This window comes from Equus przewalskii, chromosome 25 (assembly GCF_037783145.1).
Source record: "Equus przewalskii isolate Varuska chromosome 25, EquPr2, whole genome shotgun sequence".
Classification (NCBI taxonomy): Eukaryota; Metazoa; Chordata; class Mammalia; order Perissodactyla; family Equidae; genus Equus; species Equus przewalskii.
Genome location: NC_091855.1, coordinates 33,669,209 through 33,696,167, shown reverse-complemented (window position 1 = coordinate 33,696,167; position 26,959 = coordinate 33,669,209). Strand labels below are relative to the sequence as shown.

At 39.8% G+C, this 26,959-nt stretch overlaps 1 protein-coding gene across 4 annotated transcripts in view; it reads left to right on the top strand.

The window, feature by feature from the left end:
- The window catches only part of RPS6KA5 (ribosomal protein S6 kinase A5), a 164,631-nt gene that overhangs the window by 131,075 nt on the left and 6,597 nt on the right, over positions 1-26,959 (top strand). For all 4 annotated transcript variants that reach the window (XM_070594422.1, XM_070594421.1, XM_070594423.1 and 1 more), the window contains 7 exons: positions 6,960-7,110; positions 9,931-10,092; positions 11,819-11,944; positions 12,324-12,457; positions 12,828-12,921; positions 16,657-16,827; positions 20,251-20,442. In XM_070594422.1, the coding sequence (XP_070450523.1) occupies positions 6,960-7,110; positions 9,931-10,092; positions 11,819-11,944; positions 12,324-12,457; positions 12,828-12,921; positions 16,657-16,827; positions 20,251-20,442 (1,030 nt within the window). The remainder of the gene's footprint in view (positions 1-6,959; positions 7,111-9,930; positions 10,093-11,818; positions 11,945-12,323; positions 12,458-12,827; positions 12,922-16,656; positions 16,828-20,250; positions 20,443-26,959) is intronic.

Genomic DNA, 26,959 nt, shown 5'->3' with positions numbered 1-26,959 from the left:
GTATGGATTCCCTACTCTCTCCCATCCCTATCATCTTGCCCCTATTAGGGAAATGTTCTTCAACAGAGATAATAGAGTGGGTGGAGAAGTAAAAGCTTCAAGAGCATTGGGCCACAGAAGAGTCTAGAAAGGAAGAGAGACTGGGAAGAGATCTCCCAATAAAAGCCATAGTGAGTGTAATGGAATCCCAGCTTCAGCCTAAACTGTGCTCACCCTGAGATTAAGACATGTTCAGGCATCCCTGATAAACCAGCATAGTAGACCCACGAGGAATCTAAGTGTACGAGAGTCTGAGGAAGAGCAGCCCAGGCAGACCATCTCTGCTTGGAAAGGCCTTAGCCATTGAGAGAGGAAGGGCAATTCTGGGTCGGATCTATCACTTTTAGGGAGAAGATGCTATAAGTTGAAAAGAAAAGAAAGCTCTTTTAACGAAAATCTTTACAAGATCCTGCATCCATATTTGGTTCCCCTAACCTCTTAAGAAGCAGAGATTTCCTCCCTTCTGCACCAGAAGACAAGGCAGGGGTGATAGCCCCTCAGGTGGCTTCCCAGGCTGACAGGAAGGAGTCGGGGAACTAGGCAGAAGAGGGAAATGAGATGCTTTATCTGAGGAAGAGTGTTCAAAGCTCACATAGGACATACCCGGGGACTCCCAGGAATTACTGGATGAGACTTTGAGTGGAGTCACAGGTTCTGCAAAAGCAGGTAAAGAATCTCGTTTTATTGTTCTTAATGACCCAACTGGTGTGGCTTGGGGAAACACAGGTTAGGTGGATCAAGGAAGATGTTGGTAACACCCAGAGGGAGGTGATGGCATGGGAGTGTCCCCTCTGGTCAGCCAATCTCGTGGCTCAGAGAAAGCACACTCCTATGGAGTAGCCTCAGGGTGGACACCGTTCACTAGGGACCCACTGTGTGCCAGCCTCTTGCCGAGGAGTCACCCACATCATATCCTCAAATCCTTACAACCCTGAAAAGTGAGGAGCAACATATGCTGTTTTACAGACAAGGGAGCTGAGCTCGTCTTGCCCAAGGACTCAGAGCTACTGGGAAGTAGGACTGGGGTCAAGTGCACAGTGATTGGGAAGTTGCTTCGTGCTCTCATGGGTAACACTCAGTTCCATGGTGCTGTTTTCTTTTCTAGTGAGGCAGATGCTTATTTCAGGTAAAGGATTGGAAAGTCCTGGCCCACACACAACAGGGGGATTGATTTCATTAATCTGTGGAGTTACTTTGAGTAATTTTTAACTCCTAAGGAGGAAGAGGAATATAAGGGCATAGTTCTTGTTCTGAGAAAACTCAATACTGTTTGGGAAGATATGGAATAAATAGATGACAATTCACCATATCAGGGAGTTTTCTCAAATGTTTGAGTCCTGATATAAATACTGTGGAAATAGAAAGGGCCACTGTCCCTCGAGGACTGGGAGTGTCGGGGAAGCATTCATGATGGAAAGGCAGTGTAGACTGGGGCTGTGAGCACAGACGAGATTTGCATACGCTGAGGGTAGGAGAGACTGCCTTTCGAACAGTGGGAAAATACCCACAGGGGCCTGTAGACAGAGGGGGATTCAAGACTCCCTGTGGGGAGTCTTGCCCCGTGGCCAAGTGGTTAAGTTCGCGCACTCCGCTGCAGCAGCCCAGGGTTTTGCCCTTTCGGATCCTGGGTGCGGACATGGCACCGCTCGTCAGGCCACGTTGAGGCAGCATCCCACATGCCACAACTAGAAGGTTCTGCAACTAAGATATATGGCTATGTACGGGGGGTTTGGGGAGATAAAGCAGAAGCAAAAAAAAGATTGGCAACAGTTGTTAGCTCAGGTGCCAATCTTAGGGAAAAAAAAAGACTCCCTGCCTCCTTGCCAGTCTGTGAGCTGCTCTCAGTGGGTCCGTGATCTTGTAATGGAAGTTCATTTAATTGTTCCTGGTCTAAAAGTAATGTTCATTATAGTTTAAAACGTGCATAAGGGGAAAACACAGTAGCAACACCCAGAGACAAACACTGCTAATATTTCCTGTTAGTCTTTTTCACCTGTATAATGTTGTGATCATGCTAGAAATATAATTTCAGATTTTTCAATTTTTGTTTAAATTTATAAGCATTCTGTAATTACAGACTCTTCATAAACATGATTTTGTAATGGCTGTATAATATACCATCGAGGAGATCCACCATAATTTGCTTTACTATTCCCCTGGTGTTGAACAAAAATTAAGAGTAAATGAAGTTTATGGAAAACTAACTCAGGCGGGCATATAAGTAATTCTGTAATTCTGAGACCACGTGGGAACCAGGAAGTCCACAACATTAAGTCACAAAATAGGAAAGATTGTGAACTTTTAAATGGAGGACAAATAGAAATAAACAACCCATGAGAATGCATGCCATCTGCAAAAAAGCAAAAAAGTTATCTGCAGGCATCTATTGAAACTGAGGAAGAAAGATCCTCAGTGAACAAGGTATAGTAAATGGAAAACAATTGGAGATGTATTGATTCAGTAAACGTTTGTTGAGGACTTGCTTTGTGCTAAGCAGTGTTCTAGGCCCGAGGAAGAAAGCAGTGAACGAAACTGCTGTTTTAAAAAAGAGAATTCCCTATTTCCTTGGAGCTTACATTGGAAGAGAGAAATAATAAAGAAATATACAATGGTCCATAAATTAATAAAGAAAAATAAAAGAAAGGGATAAAGGATGTGGGGGAAATAGCTCTTTTTGTTAGAATGATTAGGGAAGGCTACTCTGATAAGGTGACGCTTGAGCAAAGACCTTAGGGTGACGAGGTGAGCATTGCCCGTTATTGCTAATACTGTGGTACTAAAGGCATTGATACTTTCTTATTGGGGCAGTTCTTTATTGTTATATTTTAGTGAACATACAAAACACATGTGCAGAATTTCCTAGGTTCACTTTTTCCGCCACATTTTATTATGAAAATTTCAAGAATCTGTTACACTGGACACCCACGTACTCAGCTTCTACCATGACTGTTTCACCATCCTTCCTTCTTATATATCTGCCCATCTCTCCATCCCTGTCTCCATCAGAGGCTTAATTTTAATCTGGATGCTCTTACCCTTTAATCCCTAAATTCTTAAGCTAATGGCTGTGAATTTCTCTTACCACAGGAGTTTTAGAAACTTAACATTCGTGAATAGGAAGAAATTTAATATGCATTTTTGTAACATTATAGACTTTAATTTTATTTCATTTTGCTTTTTACATGTCATTCCTCAATCCCTTTGGAGTTTATTTGGGATTATGGTATAAGGCAAGGCTCTTGCCTTGTTTGTTTCTTTTCCAGACAGCTGGTTTCTCCAACACATTTGTCGAACAATGCGTCCTTTCCTGTGGTGGCTGGTCCCTTTTTAGAAAGAATAGGAATTTTTGTATATGCTGTGTAGTTTTCAAGCTGTCTCTTCTGTTCACTTGATTTGGCTGTTAATTTATTTTACCATCACCTCACTTTTGCACTTTGGTTTTGTAATATGTTTTAATATGTAGTTAGGCAAATCCTCCCCAGTTATTTTCTTTTTCAAAATTTTCTTAGCTATGTCATGTGCTTATTCCTGCAATAAATATTAAAATTATCCGTGTTCTAAGTTATCTGGTGGAAATTTTAATTCATAAGTATATTTCTTGCTTTTTTGAGAGGAATCCTTTCTCATCTGTAAAACGGGTAATAATTATTGGCAGCCTTTTGCTAGGATTGTTGTATGGATTAAATGATAGCATGCACCTGAAGTGTTTAAGGTGCTACATCAACTCAGAGCCTGTTCTGATTTTACAAAGGGCTTTAAGATTCATTTGGAAGCAAGAAGAAATAGCTCTGGGTTATTGCCAATTCAGAAATCAAGCACAGTAGAAGAGAGGACCCTGCCCCTGCAGAATGCTCTGGTACTGTCGCAACTAGGCATCGCACAGGAATCCTCCGCCTGCATCCCCACTCCTGCACTGCCTCTTCTGCATAGCTGCAGTGCTCTGGGTTGAGATCGACATTCTTACTCACAGGGCACAATAGGCTGGAATCTGGCACCAGTTTTCTGTAGCTTTCTAGGAGGATACCAGTCAGGAAGCAGTGTATTGGCATGACAACATCAGACGCATCTTCATCAGGGCTTCTTCCAACCACCTAGGCCTAGCTTCCCAGCCCACAAAGGACACACTCCACCAGTAGTGATGGGACCAAATGGGTGGCTCTGGACCACCCCAGCACTGGAAGCTCAGCACAGGAACTGTCTCTCATAACTCCCGTGAGCACAACTTCCAAGCCCCAACAAGAACATCCTTGGGGATGAGAGAGAACACACAGGAGCACACGTTTTCTGAAAGTGTTTTCAATAGTCCTGCATGAGAAAACCCTTAGGGCCTACCTTCCTGCTGACACCTCTCAGGCCAGGCGGAGTTCACCTCTCGGGTGACTTCACAATAACCAGACACAGCTGACATTTCACCTTTCTCTGACCCAGTACATTTCAAGGAAACCACATAAGAAGAAGGTAAATCCGGGATCATCTTTCCGTGGGGACAAGGTGTAAGCCTGCCGTGAGCCCTTTCTCCTCACCACCCCATCCCCAATTCCTGGTCCTCTAGCTGGCTCTGCAGTTTTCTAGTAGGATTAGGCCTCAGAATCTCTCCACGCACTGAGGAAACCCTGTGCCGCTTCATTTACCAAGACAACAGGGAGCCTGAGTAGCCTTCCTTCCGTGTTGTATCCTGCGTGACTCCTGCTTCCACTTCTCCCAGCTGGGTGGGTGTTCATCCTCACCTGTTAGGGTCCACTCCTGCTGGTCTGGCCATATTAATTTCACTCGGGAAAGGGAAGGCTTCGGGGCTGTCACTGGTTGTCCTCCGTGTTCCCTCATCAGCACTCTTTTCAGCGGAAGTTCCTTCAGATTTCTACTTGTTTTTTTCCCGATCTGATCCCTGTCTCACCTGAATCTGAAACTCTAGTTCCCTGCACGTGGCCCTTGCCACACGCCTCGGGTGCACACCACCCTGCTGTCTGTGTGCCTAGACCACCTCCTCGGGTCCTGCGTGGGGTCCCCTTCTCCTCTTTCCAGTCTTGGCATCTCAGTGGGGCCACCCCTGTTTTCAGGTGCTCACTGTTCTCTCGATGCCCCTCCTTTTGTGAGAACGCCCAATGGTCGACATGACTGACCATTCCTTCCCCAGTGCCTGGTCCAGTGTCAACTCCCACGAAATGGCAGATGCCTAAGGTTTAAGTAGCAGACGGTACATAGTCAGTACCCTCAGGTGATGTCAGCTGAAGTGCTTGTTTCTGCATGTTGGTTCAGCAAAAGGGAATGTCAGCAACAGTGTATCTATAGCCCGATCCTTTTACACAGAAAATTCTTACCTGCAAAAAGTACATTAAAGGTGGAGAAAATGGAAAAGGCTATACTTATTTTTCCCTGAGAAACAGGGCTCCCAGCTTCTCTCTCAGATGTGCCCGTGCCTGATCGCAGGAGAGGATTGTCTCTAATGCTGAAAACCCTGTCGAACAGCGAGGAAGGGGAGGATACTTAAGAATCAAAAAGAAAAGAGGCTCCTACTTATTTTTTTCACTTGTTCCACCAATGTTTTCTTAGGTTCCCAGGATGGAGTGCTAGAAGTAGAATAAGCTTTGAAATGACCGACGCTGCTGGAATTTTTAGTCAAAAATTACAGTTCCCTCTCGTCTCACTGACTCTCAGTGGCTACTTGCTACAGTCTCTCTGTCTGTTTTTGTGGTTGCCTTGGAATGAGGGAGTCTGTTAGTTGCTCAAATTTATCAAGCATCTGCTGCTTTCCAGATGTTTTGCTCAGCACTGTAAATCGTGACTTAACTCATTTAAGCATCGTAATACCCATTTTAGGTAGGTACTGCTGTTATCCTGTTTTACAACTGAGGAAACCAAGGTAGAAAGAGGTTAAACTATCTTGAGGTCACACAGCCAATAAGCGACAGAGCTGGCCTTTGAACTCCATCCGCTCCGGAGTCCATGTTCTTAACCACACGATACTGTCTCTTATAAATTTATTATGTTTTTGTCCCATAACAGTTATTAATATTTTAAAGCACAAAAGGGGATCTATTTGCAAATCCAAATAAAGAAGTAACTATTTATCTCCGTATATACTCTGTTAAGCTTCTTAATTTCAGTCAGTCCCTTCCATTATTTCTTTTTTAGTAAATTATTGATCTGGCTTTTAAGGGGACAAAGGTACATTTGGATTGGATTGATTTCTTCTGTGATCTTAGAACAAATTCAAACATTTCATCAAGAAGCTTGATTATCTTAATGTTTTGCTTTCCATAATAAGTGGACTTTACTCCATCTTTGTGTGCCACTAGCCTTACAGGCTTGCCTGCTGGGTTTATCGTAGCAGATGACAAAGCTGATGCTTTCATCCCGTGAAAAGCCCCAGCTCTGGTGTCCATTTTCAGATCTCAGGAATTAAGCCATATGCGGGTGGCTCTGACTCTCCCATCTCGGTCTCCTTCCCTCTTTGTTCCCGCTGGCCCCTTCTGTTCGCTGGCACACAGGGAAAGAAGGGAGGTGGCAACGGTTGGGGTTTCTTTTGTCCTTTCAAATCTGAGTGCTGAATTCACTTCCCTGAATTTGTTAAGAGTTGTTTCCGTTGTCAAATCTTTCATGATGGAGTCTAGTCCATTGATAAGAGGTCTCATCTAGCCCCAAGCCTTCCTTTTTTCTTTTTTTCCTTTCCAATTAAGTATTTGGGATGGTGGCTTCCCATTAGTGCTGACTTATACTGAAAATGATCCAATACTTTTCATTTCTGCTTATTTAAGTTTCAGAAATTTGATCTCATGGTATCACAATTTAAATATTTTTCTTCGTTTTTCGCGTGTAATTCCATTTCAAAGTGTGTTGCACTATACCTGTTTTTGCTAAGCATACCGTCACTCTAACCTCATCCTCTGGTTGTTTTAACAGCAAGTTTTCTCTGTCTACAGGAGAATATTAAAAAGCGAGCCTCCGTACCCCCAAGAAATGAGTGCTTTAGCTAAGGACCTAATTCAGCGTCTTTTGATGAAAGATCCCAAGAAAAGATTGGGATGTGGTCCACGCGATGCAGATGAAATCAAAGAACATCTCTTTTTTCAGGTGAAATTTGTTGAACAGATGGTTTTATATGCCCTGCTGTTTTCAGGGTGCTTGGCGTTCTTCGTGAATGAGTGAGCATGATTTCATTTGGGGTCATTTCCTCCCTATTTTCATGTACATTGCTTATTTTATATACTCTTTTTTAGATGACAGGGACCCTTTAGGAAGGATTAGAATTCTACTTGTAGAGACCTAAATGGTCTTTTTCTCCCTAAATGAGGTGGGAGTGGGGAGGATGATGAAAACATTCAGTTTTATACGTACTAATTGGTTAGAGCCTCTGAGCACTGGTTTCCATTTATGATCTTGAGATTCAGGCGTGGCCTGAGGAGACTAACTTGTATTACATTTTTTACTTCTCCACTTGATGAAGTATTGCTGTCACTGTGTTACACCTTTCAGATGGGTAATTTAATCTCTTCTTCTTTTCCCAGGAGAAATCTTAGAAAATTCAAAATGTACCCATTTCTCAATTACATAGCTATAATATAGAGAGAATAATTAATTCATTTATCTTCTTTGTACTTAGTGCTTTTCTTACTCTGAAAAAGCCTATGAGACCATTCCACAGAGCACCAACACATCTGGTCAACTTAGTTTGCTTGATTTAGTCCAAAAAATACTAAAATGTTAGATAACTGGGGAAAAAAAGTTCAGTTGACGAGTCAGCTGGTTATTTCAGTATAAATGGTCAACCTGGGATACCATGACCTTGATTTCTAAAACTCTGAGCTTGTGACTTTTAAATTCTTTCATCATATCAACAAGCGTGACCTAAATATTTATGGTCTAAAGGGACCATCTAAGTTTTATTTTTATTCTGCAAACTGAACTTTTACGTTATTATCACCAAGACAAATTAAAATAGCATACCAAAACAAAGAAAAAACTCTGCTGTAGAGAAAGCTTTCATGTTGTTACTTATTGTTTCTTAAATATGGAAAAGCAAATAGTGATTGAGAATGATCTTTCTATACTTCTATGCTCAAAAAAGGGCACATTTATTTCAATCTCTCAGTATAACCATTTTAAATAATATTACTGTACATTTTACAGAAGTTTAGTAACAGTGAAAAATACATTTAGGAAAAAACTAATTTCTCATGTGTATTTAATAGATTAATATGGTTTGGAAAGGTTAATATTTGAACAAAGTATTTCAAATATCTTGTTCAGAAGTTTGGCTCAAAAATTAACAATAAGATAAATTTCAAGAAAGTATTCAAGCAAAATACCCCCTCATATTTTCCTATAATCTTTTTCTCCCTTGTTCCCTGTACTCGTGAATATTATAATGTCTTTCATTTTAGAGAAATTTCTCTTTTCTCTAGCTTGGAATAGTAATTTTAGATTATTTAATTCTGTTGACTTTTTAAGTGACAGGGACACTTGAGAAAAGACCAGAATTCTACTTGTAAAGACATAAGTGGAGTGGAGGTGGAGAGGATCATAATAGCATTCAATTTTCTACATACTAAACGTTCTGCTAACAACATATTTCTTTAAATTACCTCTTTACTCCAGAAGTTTCTTTTAATATATGTACAATAGCCAAGCCCAAATCATATAGTTATAATGGAAGACATCACAGCCACAAGGAGGAAAGAATACTAACTAGAAAGTCAAGAGACTGACCCTACCACTAGCTAATGTTTAAGCGAAAAGGTTCATTCTTATTTCTGGGCTTCCATTTCCATCCAGATTAAATAAAGGAGATGAACTAAATGATCTCTAAAACCCATTCTAACTGAGAAATTTGAAGATCTGTAATTTTATGATTTTATCTTCATTGCTTCCACAAGAGGGCATAATAAAAACATTTTATGTTAGTGGATTAAACTTACTGAATGTCATCAACCCAGAAGTGCAGGTTTCCCATTTTACTGTCTCCGAAATCAGTGTGCATCTTACATTGGACAGCGTCTTACTATTCTAAGTGGTAATGCTTTTTCTTTCTTAATGGTACATAAAATAATGGTGTGTCTTACTATCAATGATTCGAAGAAGTATATCGTAGGATATCTGTAGGATTCAATTCAATAAGTATTATCTGAGGTTGTTTTAAGTGACAGAAGGAGCATAAAGAAAACAGAGAAGAGGGTTGAATTTAAATAACATAAAACCCAGCAATTTATCAAACAGTTAAATGACTGACATGGTGGGAAGGGGGCTTGGATTATCGCATGGGGGAGAGAAGAAGCAATGTTTAAAATGCTTGAATACCGTTGAATGAGAAAAGAATGGGTGCCTTAGTTCATACTATTGTAGTATCATTTAGACTTCTAGATGTAAAAAATGCCTAAGTTGTAGTGAGTTTGTTTATATTCTGATCTGTCCAGATGACCCAAAGGAAAAGCAAGCACAAGAGGAGAGCTAGTTAACATTGCCTCTTAAAATACGAATATTCCTTTTGAGTTAATATTCGTATCCATAGAGCATTTTAAAGCCCTTTATTACAGGTTAGTTTAGTTTTGGTTTTGGTTTTGTTTTGGCCTAAAACCCTTCTCAGGAGGCTCATGACAAAAGTAATCTTTCTGTTATCCCTAAGGGTAAACCAGGGTGTCCTGGTGCCCCCTAGAGTACATGGTGAGGCTCCACGGTGGTGGAAGGCAGTCTCATCTTTGAGACAGCACTGGCTGGAGCTGTAAGCTGCAATCAGAAAATGTGCTCATGCTTGGAAAGAATATATATATATTTAATCATTGGTTTGAAATATGTGCCTCTCTCCTTATTGATCATTTAAAATCTATCTTTATTGTTCTTAGAAAATATATTTCGACTTTATCTCTACTTTGTACCAATTTTCTTTCTCTGTTTTAGAAAATAAATTGGGATGATTTAGCTGCCAAAAAAGTTCCTGCACCATTCAAGCCCGTCATCCGAGATGAATTAGATGTGAGCAACTTTGCAGAAGAGTTCACGGAAATGGATCCCACCTACTCTCCTGCAGCGCTGCCCCAGAGCTCCGAGAGGCTGTTCCAGGTAACCCTGAGCTAATGTCTGCCACCAATCCTCCTCTTTTTGTTGTGGAAGAGTGGCCCAGAACTAACATCTGTGCCCATCCTCCTCTATTTTATATGTGGGACACCTGCGACAGCATGGCTTCCCAGGCTGCTTGTAGGTCCACACCTGGGATCCGAACCCAGTGATCCCTGGGCCGCAGAAGCAGAACGTGCGAACTTAACTGCTGCACCACCAGGCTGGCCCACCATTTGTGCTTTGAAAGAAAAGATTAATTTTTCTTTATGAAAATTTTTTGGCGTCTTAAAAACAATTCTGTAATCTCTTTAAAATTATTAAATACAGAGATATTGCAAATCATTAACTGAAGCTTATGGTTTTTTAAATAGCAGGTATTGTTTATGTGTTTATTTTTGGTATCAAGAAGTGTTGATACCCCATGGTTAAAGTTCCATGTGCTCCACTTCAGTGGCCTGGCTTCATAGGTTCAGATCCTGGGCGTGGACCTACTCTGCTCATCAGCCATGCTGTGGAGGTATCCCACATACAAAGTGGAGGAAGATTGGCACAGATGTTAGCTCAGGGCTAATTTATACCTGAAATTTTATTTCTGTTCTGGCTCTTTTATAGAAAATATAATACTACTTTATTTTACTTCTATTCATATAAAATCTCCTTTAATTCATAAGCAGTGTTATCTGATTTTTATCTTCAGTGAATAATCTTAACTGCTTTCCAACTCTTAGAAAAGATTTCAGGGGCTGGCCCAGTGGCATAGTGGTTAAGTTCACACGCTCCTGCTTTGGTGCCCTGGGGTTTGCAGGTTCGCATCCCGGGCACTGACCTATGCACTGCTTATCAAGCTATTGTGTGGCAGGCATCCCACATATAAAATGGAGGAAGATGGGCACAGATGTTAGCTCAGGGATAATCTTCCTCACCAAAAAAAAAAAGATTTAGAAAGGACTTTATATTTAGAAAGGGATCTTTCTCAGACTTAAAATATTCTGACTACTAAATGGCATCTTCTTTGACTCCTATAAGTAGATGATTAGAATGGTTTAATCTGGCCATCCAGACCGTCTCTCTGACCAGTAGTGACACTAATGGCGAGCAGTTGGCTGGACACGTAGTAGACGTTTAGAAATCGTTGTTGGAGTAGTGAGTGTTCTAGCTTGAACAGATTAATCATCCATCTTTATACCACTTTTGGTTCAGCCTGTCATTCTGCCATTTAATTTTATTCATTTTCTAAATTCAATTTTAAATTTAATTAGTCTAAGGTAACATAAGAGTCAAATAATTGTTGCATGAGAAGTTATCTGTAATGAAACTTGCTGTTTTTCTAGTTTTAAAACAGAAGCACGTGGGCCACTCTGTGTAATACTTTAACTCTATCTTTTTTGAGAAGTTTGGTGTTTAAAACTGAACTTTTATCAGGAATGCAAAAGAATTATAGCTATGAGTCAGATGTTGGGGGTGGAATAAGGAGGAAGTATTTTTCTGTCTTTAATTTTGAATTGGTTTAATTCTACCAGAAGATGGCATTATCTCCTTCTGAAAAGCACTTCTGTATTGATTTGAAATAACCTTGCATTTTAGATTACAAGTAAAATAAAATTAGATTCATCTTAACAAATATTTGAGTGTTTTTCATTCTTTTTTCTTAAGAAAAAATTATTAGAATTTAGTCTGTGCGAAACTGGAGAATTGCGAATCCTTGTTCTTTGTCTTTCCTGGTCTTTAGGGCTATTCCTTTGTTGCCCCTTCCATTCTGTTCAAGCGCAATGCAGCCGTCACAGACCCTCTTCAGGTCCACATGGGAGTTGAACGTCCTGGGGTAACACATGTTGCTAGGAGTGCGATGATGAAGGTGCGTAGATGTGGCTAATTAAATGGCATATTTAGGGATTAAATACCAATGTTAATTGACTTTCTCGAGTGCATTAAGTTTAGCAGACTACCATTCAACTAAAATGCAGTTTTACAAATGAATAAATGGAAATAGCAATATTTGCCCTAGAGAATTACTAACATCAATTTGGGTGAGCTTTTTACAACAATAGAAAAGTATCTATCTTAAGTGATATAGAAGAAAATAGAAATGAGCTAAACTAAGATGCATTTGCAAAGATTATAAATGTATTCGATATATATTTATTAATATGAATAATGTTCTGTTATTCTACAGTTTTATTTATCCCTGTATTACTAATATTTTCTTAAGTTAAATGATGTTGGTTTCTTATCAGGACTCTCCGTTCTATCAACACTATGACCTAGATCTGAAGGACAAACCATTGGGAGAAGGAAGTTTTTCAATTTGTCGAAAGTGCATACACAAAAAAAGTAACCAGGCATTTGCAGTCAAAATAATCAGCAAAAGGTATGGCCATTGTTGGCAATCTCGCTTATGTATTCATCCTAGTCAATGGGTTTGAGAGCCAGCTAGTTGTTCTGGTAACCAATTGTTACCTCCATGATTGTACATTCTTATTACCAAATGGTCAGGCAAGTAGGGTACCCATTTCTTCCTATGGTTAGTTCTTTTCTAACTCAGAAATAATCATTTTCTTGAGAATAACGCATACTTGTTCTAGTGGGTAGTATGACTCATTACTTTCATGGAATGCTCATTCTGATTTTTTGACACTTATGTTCTGAATACACTATAAATAAAAACAAAATTAAAGTTGGGACAATACTGACAGAAAAACTTGAAGAGATACATAGAAGCTAACTGCTTCGTCTTGCAGGTTGGAAGCCAATACTCAAAAAGAAATAACAGCTCTGAAACTCTGTGAAGGACACCCCAATATTGTGAAATTGCATGAAGTTTTTCATGATCAGGTATTCCACATTTTTTTTTCTGTGCATACTAATTCACTACAAAGTTCTGCTGTTCACCAGTTTTGTTGGTGCTGCTAGGTCAGAGTCAGATATGGGACATCACCCAAACACTACAGAGGGCGGAGAAACCACTGCACACACACTCTTACCCACCCCAGAATCGATGCATCCTTTCCCTTCTGCTTTTTTCATTCAGCAGGAGTCATGTATGACATGGAAGGAGGACAGAGGGCAGGAGCCCAGTGGCACTGCCACCAGCTGCATCGTGCTTATTGCCAGTGCAGCTGCTACCCACTGTAGCTTAATCACCACATAACGCTCTCTGCTCAGTGATTTTCAACCTTCAACCTTCCTTTCATTTCTGGAGTAGAACTTAGAAAGCCTAAGCCTAATTAGTGCAAGCTAAGAGCAAGTCAGAAGCAGAAGGGCAAAGATACTCTCCTTTCATCTTCTTAGTCCTGGTGGCAAATTCTGCTCAGACCACAGGCCAGGTCATGCTGCCCACTTCTTCTCCTCTCAGTCCTACTCCCCAACAGGAGCCTAATACAGAAGCATGTGACTTTGGATATGGGAGGAACACCACTGGGTCAGGTCCATAGCCCCTCCCCAGCATCTCCACTGCCACCTTCCGTGACAGAAATGACTCCGTTGCAGTTATCTTTCCCCCTGGGACTGGACGGGATGACACAGTCTTACTGAAGACAGCATGCCAGGCCCCAGAGCTAAAACCAATCCTGGATGTGGTTTGCTCTTTACCAAAAAAGAAGCTGAGATTCAGAAAGGTCATGAGACTCGTCCAAGGTCACATAGCAAGTCAGTGAAAATCTAGTAGGGAAAACCTAGTCTCCAGTTCTGGGCTGTCTCCATAGCGCTGTTATAACATCCATGTCCTAGGTTAGCTGTGACCCAGTTCTCTACCACATTGTAATTTCCTCAAATGATACATGATGGTGAAACCAGGCAGCAGTATCAGTAGCATCGTAATTGTAGTAACTGTGGCCATTTGTTATCGCCTACCTTCTGTGACCCAGGTACTGTGCCAGACACTCTACATTTGTTATCTGATTCAATCCGTATAGTAACTCCATGAGGTGAGAAAACTGAAACTCACAGAAGTTACCTAAAGGGTCTCACCGTTTTTAAGTGGTCATGGTGGGATCTGAACCCAAGTGGTCCAACTTTAGAACAAGCCGTAATTGCTTTGCTCTCCTGCCTTGAGGGAGGCAGAAACACAGCCTGGTTTTCACATCGGGTGAGTGAGCACCCCAAAATGGCATCATTGTCTGCTTGCTCTTTGGTTCTTCATCAGAAAAGGAGCCTCTGTGAACCAAGGACTCGGGGAATGGCTCTCCCTGCTCCCCTGCTGCCTCCACCTCAGTACACTACTCAGGCGTAGAGGAAGTCTTGAGTCCCCTGTCCACTGGAGCGGCTTCAGAAGAGCCTGGACAGCCTGCTGTTGACGATGATTCACATACCAATCAAAGATTGGTGGATGACCTTCCACACTCCCCTCCATGGGTCTGCAGCTGAGCCCCTAGCTACATCCTGGCAAAGACATTCAGTCTCTGACCTTCAGGCTGATGTCAGATCTCCTGAACTGCATCCCTAATTTTTTATTTATGTTACAAGTTACATTTATTATTTGCTGTTGTTATGTTCGAGTTACTAGATATACTGGAATCTAAATTGTCTCATGATATATATATACTAGTATAAATAGATTATCATTCTAATATGCAGTTGCTGATACCTTAGGTTGTTTTATCCATGATGGTGACACAGTTGCCTAGATCATCCCCAAATCCACATAGTCTTCAACTAATGTGTGCGATTGATTGAGGGTGGGTCTTCAGCCTTGGGCTGTGCAGCATTTTAGTTCATTTTGTGCTTTACTACTGTATTAGTTTCCTATTGCTGCTGTAACAGATTACCACAAGCCTAAAACATACAAATTTATCATCTTACAGTCTGAAGACCAGGAGTTCAAAGATCAGTCTCACTGGTGTAAAGTCAAGGTGTCACTACGGCTGGGTCCCTTCTAGAGGCTCTGAAGGACAATCTGTTTGCTTGCCTTTTTCAGCTTCTGGAGACTGCCCACATTCCTGGCTTGTGACCCTTTTCATACATCACTGCAATCTCTTGTTTCCATAGTCCCATCTCATACTGTTGACTCTGGTGGATAATTCAGATGCTCTTCCCATCTCAAGATCCTTAATCACATTTGCAAAGTCCCTTCACCATATGAGGTAACATCCCCAGGCTCTGGGGATTAGCATATGGACATCTTCAGAGGGCCCTTATTCAAACTACCATATACACATTTTCTGTCCGTTATTTACATTTTATTGATAAGAGTCCTAAAGTTCACAGAGGTAAAGTAACATCCCCAATGTCATAAATAGAAGAACTGGCATTCGCATCCAAGTTTGACGCTAAAACCTATCTTTTAAACCTCTCTAGGTATTGCCCTCCATCTTTTTAAAGCTCCCTGGCATATACTTGTAGTGGATCTTCAACTTTGACCATAGTGTCTGGTGTAGAAACTCAAATTAGCTTGATCTGTAGGAGCCTGGGAACAATTCTCTTATTAAAAGAGTTGTTCCCCCTTTAGAATTTCCCCATTATGTGCAGGATGATGTATTTATAATCACCTTTTTACAAAGCAGTTTTTCTGGATTTTGCTAATTGAAAGGGAAACATACTTTATTTTGTTTGTTGAATAACAGTGCTATAATATGCAGCACCTGAATCTGAACAGTGATTTTTTTTTTTTTTTTGAGGAAGATTAGCCCTGAGCTAACATCCACTGGCAATCCTGCACTTTTTGCTGAGGAAGACTGGCCCTGAGCTAACATCCATGCCCATCTTCCTCTATTTTATACGTGGGACACCTGCCACAGCATGGCTTGATAAGCAGTGCATAGGTCTGCGCCCAGGATCCAAACCGGTAAACGGCAGGCTGCCAAAGCGGAGCGTGCAAAGTTAACCACTACGCCACAGGGCCGGCCCCCTGAATAGTGATTTGATATCTTTTTTTAAACTGTTTGGGTTCATTTGAGAGCTGATATAATTCCTTTGCTTTTTGGTAGCTCTTATGTTATTTTCTTTATGGAAATGTATGCAAAGCATAGTAAATATAACTTTTAAAAATATTTAAGATAATACCATTGAGATCAAAAGCAATTATTTAAAGAAAAAACCCACGGTGAGTCACGGATGTTTGCCGTGGGTGTTAACATGAACCCTGAAACGAAGCTGTCGAGCCCTAACAGGAGGTTTCAAGTGACATCATCAAACATTGCCTTTTTTAAGGTAAATTTGCCATTAAACGAGTGTGTCAGGCCTCCTGTGGGCAGTTGCTCATGTCAGTAATCTTCTACATTATTTAAAACAACTGATTTCACATCATTACAGCACTGGGTCACACTTTAGAAAGAAAGACATGTAAACTTGATAGAGAGGGTTGGAATGGAATTCAAATGAAAGGATTAGTCAAGGAGAGGATATATAAAGATTTCACTGCAGGACTTGAAATTTTCCATCACCAAAATAGAGTTCTAAAAAAGCCACATTATCCTTCCACTCTTTCCTTTAAAATACAAGGATTGCTGTAGATTCGTTTAACAAAGGATTATTTGAATGTATTGGTGCTATTAATAGTCAATAAATGTTTTATCTGTTGATAAACTTCTACTCCTCTTCATTAAGGTCCTCCACCTTATTCCTGTTTTCCAGCTTCACTCCTTTCTAGTGATGGAACTTCTGAACGGCGGAGAGCTGTTTGAACGAATTAAGAAAAAGAAACACTTCAGTGAGACCGAAGCCAGCTGCATCATGCGGAAGCTGGTTTCGGCCGTGAGCCACATGCATGACGTCGGAGTGGTTCATAGAGACTTGAAACCCGAGGTATCAAATACCGCGTTCTCTCACGTAATTCAGTCTAGCATCATTATTAAATATCCCCCAAATATATATGGGCTTGGTTTGGTTTGTTTTATTTTTTTACTTTCAGGGCTTTCTGCTCAATAGATACTTGCAAATATCATGTCTCTTGGATTTTTCTTTCTTTTTCTATTTCAGTCTAAAATAAATTGGTCTCTTTTTTTTTTTTTGCCAGCTGATCATCTCGAGGTTATATTTGTAAGTGTGAGAGCCTTCTATGGAAGAAATACTTTATGCGATAGTTGTGGACTAAAAATAGCCATGGAAATTTTTGTAGCAGTAAATAATAATCTTTCTATACATACACTGTTTTAGGGGGTTTTTTAAAATGATATATTAGAAGACTTATTTTTCACGTTTGTAATCAAATTGCTTAGCTCATGAACAGGAATGTTTAGAGTTCTAAATATTTAAATATAAAGAATTGTCCTGGTTTAATTAGTTATGCCATCCTTACATGTGCTTTTCTTTGCTCATGTACTATAATATTTGTAGAACTGTATAGCAATGCAGAAGTAGCAGCTTTTTATATATTTCTTCTTTCGAAAGGTTAATAAAGAAGGTTCTAAATCTAGAATGATCCCTTTTTAGAATCAAAAATATGAAAATTCCTCCCTTTTAGAAAATTAGCAAAATAACAATGAAAATTGAAAATCAAAACCCAGTAATTTATGAGAGAATAATAATGAACCATCCTTTACCATATGCAAAATTATACATATTTCCTCTCTAAAATAGAACTTCATTTTTAATTACCATGTGATTATAATGCATTTTCAAGTATATTTAAAATAATGATTTGTTTGGTATTTATTTTTTATGTCAGACCACAAAAGAATATTTCTCAAAAAGCACCATTTTTGCTTTTTGTTTAAGGATCTTGGATTATTGGTAGGAAGAGGATGTTTTTAAAGTGAAATTCCATGCATTCAAATATAATTGACTGCTTCCTGAAGTATTTAAACTTCGGTCTCTGTCCTTTCTGTTGCTGTTCTTCGTATTACTAGTAATTAATCAGAAGTGGATTGTGTTTCATGGACTTGCAGCTATGATAGCTACCCCTCTGCTTCCTTGATCGTGGTTCTCACTCTCCCCCATCACACCCACTAAAAATATGGTGCTCTGTACGTTGGAGATTAGCTGTCTATTTTTAAAGGTGAAAGCACACCACTTAAATGTTTTCTTGACAGACAAGGAACAAGCATGCAATTTTTTTTAATTGAAAAGATCTGCTCCACGACTGTATAGAATTCATTTTCACATGTTTTATTCTTTGGTGACTGGCCATCTGTCATCTCATGAGTCTCAAATGATGCAACCATCCTCTCCAGCAGGATTTAAATTTGCCTTCCTATTTTACTGAAAATAAAATATAGCTTATATAGCTTAATTCTTCGTATTTGTTATAAAGCTTTTCTTTCAAGTAGTTATTTGAAATGAAGAATTTCAGATTAAGACAGTCTACCACTGTTATGTCCTAAATCAAAATATATTTTGAAGAAATGAAAATATGCCTTTGTGCAAAAATGTTCATGCTAAAATAGCTTTGACTTTTAAATGGCAGAGTAATTATTTCTAAACTAAAAGTTTAATCCCTTACCCATTGATGTAGCATTTTAAGATCTGATTATGTATCTTTTGGTGGATAATTATGTGGCATTCATTTTATGCATAGGCAAAATCCTAAATTCTGGGTGAGAATCAGATAAATTTAGAAGCTGGCTGACATTCTCAGTAGGCTGCTTGTATTTTTCAAACTGGTCCCCATACTCTTGAAAGATTAAGAAAAATTATATCAAATTAGTTTCAGGCAGAACTTGAGATGAGGATAACAGGAGTTTGAATGGTTACTTCCTACCATTCCTGACCATGAACACCCAACTCCATGTGGAGAGTGAGGAGAGGAGAGGGGAGTGCCACGTCTCCTCCGTTGCAAGAACTGAGATGAGGGAAGTCCTTCGCCAGTCTTAACACAGGATAAACTGAAGTGATTTCCAAAGACTTAGGCTCACTGAGGATGGGCCTTGTGTGCTTTCCTCCCTGCTCTGTCTGTAGCACACTACCTTACGCTGCAGAGGAGCTCAGGAGTCATTTGTTGAAAGAGACTCCCAAGCACTCATCTCTGAACCTGGCTGTGACTTCACTTGTGGTGAAGCCTTACATTTAATTATATCCACGTTTCAATTCCATCGGAAATTCAGGATGAAGCATTGTATGATAGAAAATGTAAGAAAACTTTTCAGTTAATTTTTTTTTTACTTTTCTTTCCTCCCACTTTATTCATTTTTAACTTTTGAATGGAAGGCTTAGAAGATTTTTCTTCTTTGTATCAATGAAGCCTTCTATGATATCTTTTATTTCAATTAGAATAATATTAACAAAGCAAATGACATTCCAGAGCTGGGTAATAATTTAATGTTCATACATGCGTAACAGATTTTGTTAGGATGTCTAAAGACAGTATAACTAGATTCATTTACTGTGGGTACGAGCCTGCTGTACCACTAAAAATGATGATTTGTGCATCAGTACAGTTAGCATTTATTAGACATGTGATAAATACAAATACAGTGAAACCTGTATTATTTAGGTAGTATGAGTAATTACCTGATTGATTGATTACTCAATAATTGAAAAGCTGTGGGAATGAATGATTCAAAATAACAGTGTTTCCTGAATAATTGAGGGATAATACCCATAAGCATCAAAAAATGTTTAAGTATAAACTGTTTCAGATAAAATATTTCTGAAATGTAATGTATGTCTCCATCATGTCTTCTTTAATAGGCTACACTAGATATTATATAACTATTTTATTTATGACTTCTTTCAATGAACAAATATTTTCCAAAGCACCTACTATGTGACTGGGCCAGGCTCTGGGGATAGAGTCATAAGTAAGGTGGACACACAGCCCCTGCCCTTATGGAATTACGGTCTAATGGGGATGAAGACATTTAACTAATAATGCAGAGGGGTTGGTGCCAGGAACGAAAAGTAACTAATGCTAGGAGGAAAGACGTAAAGTTCTAACTTCACTTTAGTGGCACGGTTAGTGTGATCTCTCTAAATGAGGGGTAGGTGCGTGAACCAGGTTGGAAGAGAGGTTGGTAGAGGAAGGATACAAACACAGTCAGAGGGAACAGCGGAGACATCAGACAGGTCTGACCTCAGAAGAGACATGGTGCAGTTGAAGACCTTTTCACAGGACACTGTCAAATTGAAATAATACAAAAAAGCATAAAGCAGAGAGCAGCAGTTCACTGACCTCCAGCGCCCACACCCTCTCTCTCTGTCTGGATCCAGTATCAATACGTTACATAAATGGCATCACCCAGTCCCATGACATTTTAATTAGAAACTAATGTAGTGTTTGTATCTTGGCAGAATTTGTTGTTCACTGATGAAAATGACAACTTGGAAATTAAAGTAATTGATTTCGGGTTTGCCCGCCTAAAGCCGCCTGATAACCAGCCTCTGAAGACGCCCTGCTTCACCCTTCACTATGCCGCCCCCGAGCTCTTGAATCACAGCGGCTACGATGAGTCCTGCGACCTCTGGAGCCTGGGCGTCATTTTGGTGAGTTCATTTCAGTAGAGCCGTTAAACTCAGTCAGTTCTTGGATGTCCTCTCTACCTCTGTCTCTCTCTGCTGTTTTTCTTAAATTTGTGAAAAAACTGGCAAATCAATTTCTTTTCTGTGCAACTACTTAAAGGCCTGACAGAAGACTGTTTTCCTTTCTTAAAACTTACGTTGGAGAAAATGTAGGAATTTTTATGTTGGTTTATTTTGAAATATTTAAGGCAGCTGTGTTTTATGTGTATAAAAGTGTTATATATTTTTTTTAAAAGAAGCAATAGTATATTTTCAAAAGATGTGCATATTATGTTAAATATAATGTGAAAATAGCAAAGTGATTCATTAACGGAAGAACATTTTAAAATATTCGGTGAAATTTTCAGATTAACACTGTAATTGAGGAATATCATTTAGGATAAATTAACAAATTAATAGATAAAATTAGAAATATTTATAGGAACATATAGTAATCATGGTAAGCATGCTTTTCACAAAATGTGCTTGTCTGCCATGATCAGAAACCGAACATTAAGCTAAAAAAATCGTGGCGTGTTTTTTTCTCAAAATAGCTTTATTTTTTCTGCATGTAATTTGTACTGCATAATCTTAGGGAGAAATTTTTAGACAATACAGGAAGATGTAAGGAACAAAGTGAAATCACTTCTACTGTCATCGTGCACAAATGCCATTGTGCGAGTTCTCACCCCTAACCGCCCCCCACCACCATATTATGTGCTTTATATCTTTCTGCAGGTTTTTCTATGTATGTGTATATACATTTGGGCTTTTAACAAATGAGACTATATTATACATGTAGTTTGAGTCTCCAAAGTTTATTTACTAATGAGCAGTTAACATCTTCCAGTTTTTCACTGGTTATAAACTACACAAATTAATATTTTTTATATGTGTGCTTGCATTTGTCTCATTATTTTCTTAGGATAGATTCCTAGGAGAATGGCATATACATCTTTATTTTGTCATATTTGCCCAGATTTCCTTCTTGAAGGTTTACCATACCAGGTTCTTATCAACTGTATGCAAATATATCGGATACTATCAATTTCAATCCTAAATTATTTCCTTCTCTTGTTATAATTTGCATGCATTTCTTTGATGAATATTCAGTCTGAGCATCTTTTATTTGGACATTTGTAATTTCTCTTTTATGAATTGCTATTTATGAGCTTTGCCCATTTTCCTATGAGGAAATTTTTCTTACTGAATTTTAAAGCTCTATTAAAGATTTTAATCCTTTGCCATTAATATTGGAAACGTCTTTTCTGGTTTGTCATTTGTTTAAAAACTTTGGTTATAGTAAGGTGGGGTTTTAAGTGGGTTTTTAGGGGGGTTTAAATAGAGAAGTTTTTTAAATTTCTGTGTGGTGAGATGTGTCTGTCTTTTCCTTCATGGTATCTGGCTTTGATGTCAGATTGTCACCCACCTCTACCAAACCCAGATTATAAAAATATTCTCCTACATTTTCCTCCAGAATTATATTTTATTTTTGTACTTAAATCTGCACTCCATCTGGGGTTTCTTTCGGCGTCAGTCTGTTTCCCCCCAGTGGCTAGCCAGTTGTCCCCGCAGGATGGTTCTTCTTTTATTTTTAAGCTTTATATGGTTTTCTTCTCAGCAATTTTAAGTCATCACTTATGATTTTCACATTGAAATTACATATTTATAAGATTTTTAAATAAAAATCAACAACTGAATTCTGCAGATTTCAGAGTTTTAAGGACTTAAATTGATTACATTTTCATTAGTAGTACTTTCCTAAAAAATTAGTGTAAATTTTTCTTTTTAGTAATGATAGAAAATTGCCCCTTGTAGAAGAGCCCTTACTTTAACTATAGGCCAGTTATAGCCGTCGTGCTTTTTAGGGTTTTACAAGACAGTCTGAGACGCGCAGACAGGTGTCGTAGAGCCTCCAGATGCCGAATCTATGGAAATAGCTGTGTGTAACGGCATGGATGGAAGCCGTGCCGCTCTCCACATCTCACTGTCAAATTTTTAAGAGAAATAGAGGACAAAGAACAGGTCAAATGATACCACGGGGGTACAATCAACAATATCCAGACTGTGGGAAGTTCTACAGGACAAACAACCCAATTTCTTCAGCAAATAAATTATAAGAAAAAATAGCCTGAAAACCTATAGATTGAAAGACACTTAAGAAACAATGTTTGCATCTTACCTGAATTCTTATTCAAGCAAATTCTAATTTAAATTCTATTTGTTAAATTCAGGTTCTAAATCTAAGTCATACAAAGGTAATTATAATATATATATATATATATATATATATATATATATATATATATACACACACACAATGTATATAACAATTGGGGAAATTTGAACATTGATTGAATATTGAATGATACAAAGGAATTACTGCTAATTTTTTTATGTGTGATAATGGTGTTGTGTTTATGGGTTTTAAAAGTCATTGCCCTTTAGAGAAACAATGAAATACTTACAGGTGAAAAACAAAGGTAACACCTGCGTTACAGTGTCAACAAAAAGAGGATCTAGATACAAAGCCTGAGTCACCCCATAGCAAGCACAGAATTTATTTGGAGTCTACTGATTTGCTTTAGAAATCTATGACCCTTTTGCATGTAGCTTCTAATAAACATGAATGTGGATATTTAAATATGAAAATAATTTGTATTAACCCCATTGAGTAAAATAAATACTCCAAGAAGATGTGTCATGCAGTGTCACGTGGGTTTGATTACAGCCCAGTCTACCTCATGGATGTGCAGTCCCCATCTAAAATATACAGCACTCTTTCAAAGGGAGCTTACACAGTGTCTTAGTCTGCTCCGGCTGTCATAACAAAATACCACAGAGAGGGTGGCTTAAACAACGAAATTTAGTTTCTCACTGTTATAGGGGCTGGAAAGTCCATTGTGCCGACAGGGTTGGTGTCTAGACAGAGCTTTCTCCTTGGGTTGCAGATGGCCCCCTACTCACTGTGCCTTTCCTCTGTGCGTGTGCTAGAAAGAGAATGAGCAAGCTCTCTGCTGTCTCTTCTTGGACGGACACCAATCCTATTGGATCAGGACCCATCCTTATGACCTCATTTAACCTTAACTACCTCCATAAAGGCCCTATCTCCAAATACAGTCACAGTGGGGGTTGAGTCTTCAACATAAGAATTTTGGGGGCACACAAACGTTCAGTCTATAACACAATATTTAGAAAATGTAGGATAGGATTATATGCCTTCTCATGGAGATGTGTTATACGTAACTCATGGAGTGGCATATAGTTCCATTTAAAACATTTCCTCCAAGCGTGTTATTTCAGAGATGTTATTTTTTACTTTTCTCTCAAAATTTTGTTTTGAAAATTCTCAGACCTGTGGAAAATTTGAGAGAACAATATTGTGAACATCTAAAATATTACCTCATTAGCTTTTCTCTCTAATTCTCTTTTGTGCATGCACATTTGCACACACTCTCTCCGTGTGTGTGTGTGTATATACACGCATTCATAATACATGTATATGGACACACACATAAATGTATATAGATGTATGCCTTTGTGTATATAGCTACTTTTTTTGCCACATCATTGCAGACACAAAATTCTTCTTAACAGAAGTTGGTGCTGGATAATCAACTAAAATTGTAAGATATTGGAGTTGAGATGAGCCTAAAGTTTGTTTAATTCTATCTCTTCCAGAGAAGGGATCTTTTCTACAAAGTTTTCTACAAGGATGGAGAATTAGTTTTTCCACCCAACAGCCTGTTGCATTATTACCCATCAGAAAGCAAGAAAACCGTATTTGTAAGGGTTACTTTCTTAGATTTAGCCACATACGTATCTATCAGGAAGTGAGGTAGGATTAAGAAGGAGGAGAGACTTTGGAAAACTTTGGCAGCGTCTACTGAACATACAGAGACCCAGTGATCCAGCTGTTCCATTCTCAGGAATACACCCAACAGGAATGTGTATTTTTATTACCAAAACACACGAACACAAAGATAAATAGCAGCATGTTTCAAAATGCCCCAAACTGGAAACAAGTCAAACGTTCATCAACAGTAGAAAGACATTGTAGTCTGGGTTCCTCAGAAAGCAGAACCTGAAGCTAGAGCTTATGTTTATCACATTCCTAAGGAGCATAATCCTGGGGAAGCAGGAGTGATGCAGGGAAAGAGGGAGAGCAGAGGGTGTGCTAACTGGGTTGCCACCTGTTGTCATCGATGCAACTCATCGCTTGAGTCCATGACACCAACTCCTCGGACTGAGCAGACCCTAAGTTTGCAGGGATAGAATCATGAATTCCGTAAGTGGGTCATGTACCCATGGAATCTAGGTGTGGGGCACCCAGGACCAAGAGATCAGCCTTTGGTTCGGCACAATCCTCAAGAACAGGGCTCCAACCCCACAGGGTATTGTTCTGAGCTGGTGCCTTCACTCAGCTTTTCATGTTCTAATGGGCTAGCTGCACCCAAGTGAAGGCGTGCCCACCAATCTGTCAAGTAGGCCCAATTTCCTTTCTTCCTCCACCTGTTGATCATAGGGAGCCCCCCCCCCTCAGTGAGGCTGTAGGCTTGAGTTAAGGAAAAAGCATTGGTGCAACAGACATAGGTGATATACACCTCATCCATGTAATTTACTCATGCCTTCTGGACCTCCTAGGGTTAATTCTGAGTGTGTCATGTCCATAGTGCATTGGATTGCTGCTGTGGCTTTATAAATCAGTGCATCTGCTGATCCTGGTGCATGATGCACTGCTCTCGGTAGGGCTTGTTTAGGCACTCAGCATCTGCTAGGACTCAGTAGCATCCCAGGAGCTCTTTTTCAAAGACTTGTTCTCTGCCGCAGAAGGCATGACCTTGCACCAGAATCCTTCAGGTCTACTCTGTGACTCTTCAGCTGGAGTTGCCACAGACTCTACACAGCATTCTTTTACAGATATTCCTAGCACAATCGGGTCTATAAATCCTATGGCCTAAGTAGCAGGACAGCTTGTATTACAGCTCGGACTTGCAGCAAAACCCTCTTTTACTCTGGGCACTACTTGAAAGTGGTAGCCTTCCAAGTCACTTGATAAATGGATTGGAGCAGTGTTCTCAGATGCAATAGATGCTGCTACCAAGTTCCAAAGAAACTCACTAAGTCTTGTGCCTCTTTCTTAGTGGTTCAAGGTCCACCACTTTGTCTTTCAGAGGGGAAAGTCTCTGTGCCTCTGACCATTGGAGCTCTAAATCTTTACCAACGTGACAATCCCCTGAATATTTGTGAATTTATCTCCCACCCTCTGGCATTCATGTGGCTTATAGGGCATTTAGGATACCTGCTAGTTCCTGCTCACCAGCTCTCATTTAATGAAGACATCGATATAGAGAGCCAGCATGAGGTTCTTTAGAATGTCAAGATGATCACGGTCCCCACAGACTATATCATAACAGAGCAGAAGAGTTAGCATAGCTCTCCAGCAAGACAGTGAATGTTGTCCTTGCCACGTAAAGAGTTACTGCTTTGATCTTTCCTGTAGAGGGCAATCAAGAAGAATCCATTGACCAGATTAGTAGTTGCTTATCAATGCCAGAGCCATATTGACTTGTTCCACATTCAGCATGGCAGCCAGTCCCTGCTGGTCCATTTTAGCCAGGGCCTGCCCTTCCTTGATGTGTGCACTGTTCCCCATTCCCCTCCACTCCTCCTCCTCAGGGACTCTGCTCCTTAATAACATAACTGCATATAAGCTTTTGCTTCAGACTCTGCTTTCTGGAGAACCCAGGCTACGACAGTTGGTGCCAGCAGTGACTCAGCAGACCTTTAGGAAGGGGCTTTGAAGTTGCACAACTCACTGTTCTGACACCCCACTTTTCACTGGGAATGGGGTCCCTATTGCCATCCAACCAGAGAAAGAGGAGGGAGGGAAACACAGAGCGAGGCCAGGATGGAGAGTTACTGGGCTGGCCACGGCTGCTACCAAGCACAGTGGATGGCTGGCTCTTGTTACTTTTATTTCATAGAAGAAGCGGTGGTCTAAGAGAAGTGAGTTAATTTTCCCTACCTGGTTAGTAAAAAGCAGTTGTTTCAAGCCGGGCCTGTCTGACTCTAAAGCTTCTCTCTCCCCTTCGGTACCTTGCATCTTCTCTCTGGACTATTGATTACAGAAGGCCTAGTTTCACATCCTAGAAAGGTTACACCCTAGGATGGGCATTTTAAGGAGACCAAGTAGCTTGTGCCAAGTCAGGGAGGCCTAAGAATTGTTGGTTCTGAGTGTGGCATTGGGAGATGGGAACTCAGAGGCGGAGGTGGAAAGGGCCGGCAAGTCAGAGCTTGAAAGGTGCCTGGTAAGTGTTGGGAAGCCAGTGAAGGAGTTGGAAAAGGGGAATGTTGGGGTAAGATTTAGGTTGTGTAAGTACAACTCTGTGTCTGCCTGAAGGATGAAGGAGGGAGGGAGTTCAGACGGGGCAGGGGCGGCCCTGGGGTCCGTTGGAGGCGGCTGCACTGCATCCTGGGCAGTTATCGCACCCATGGGGTA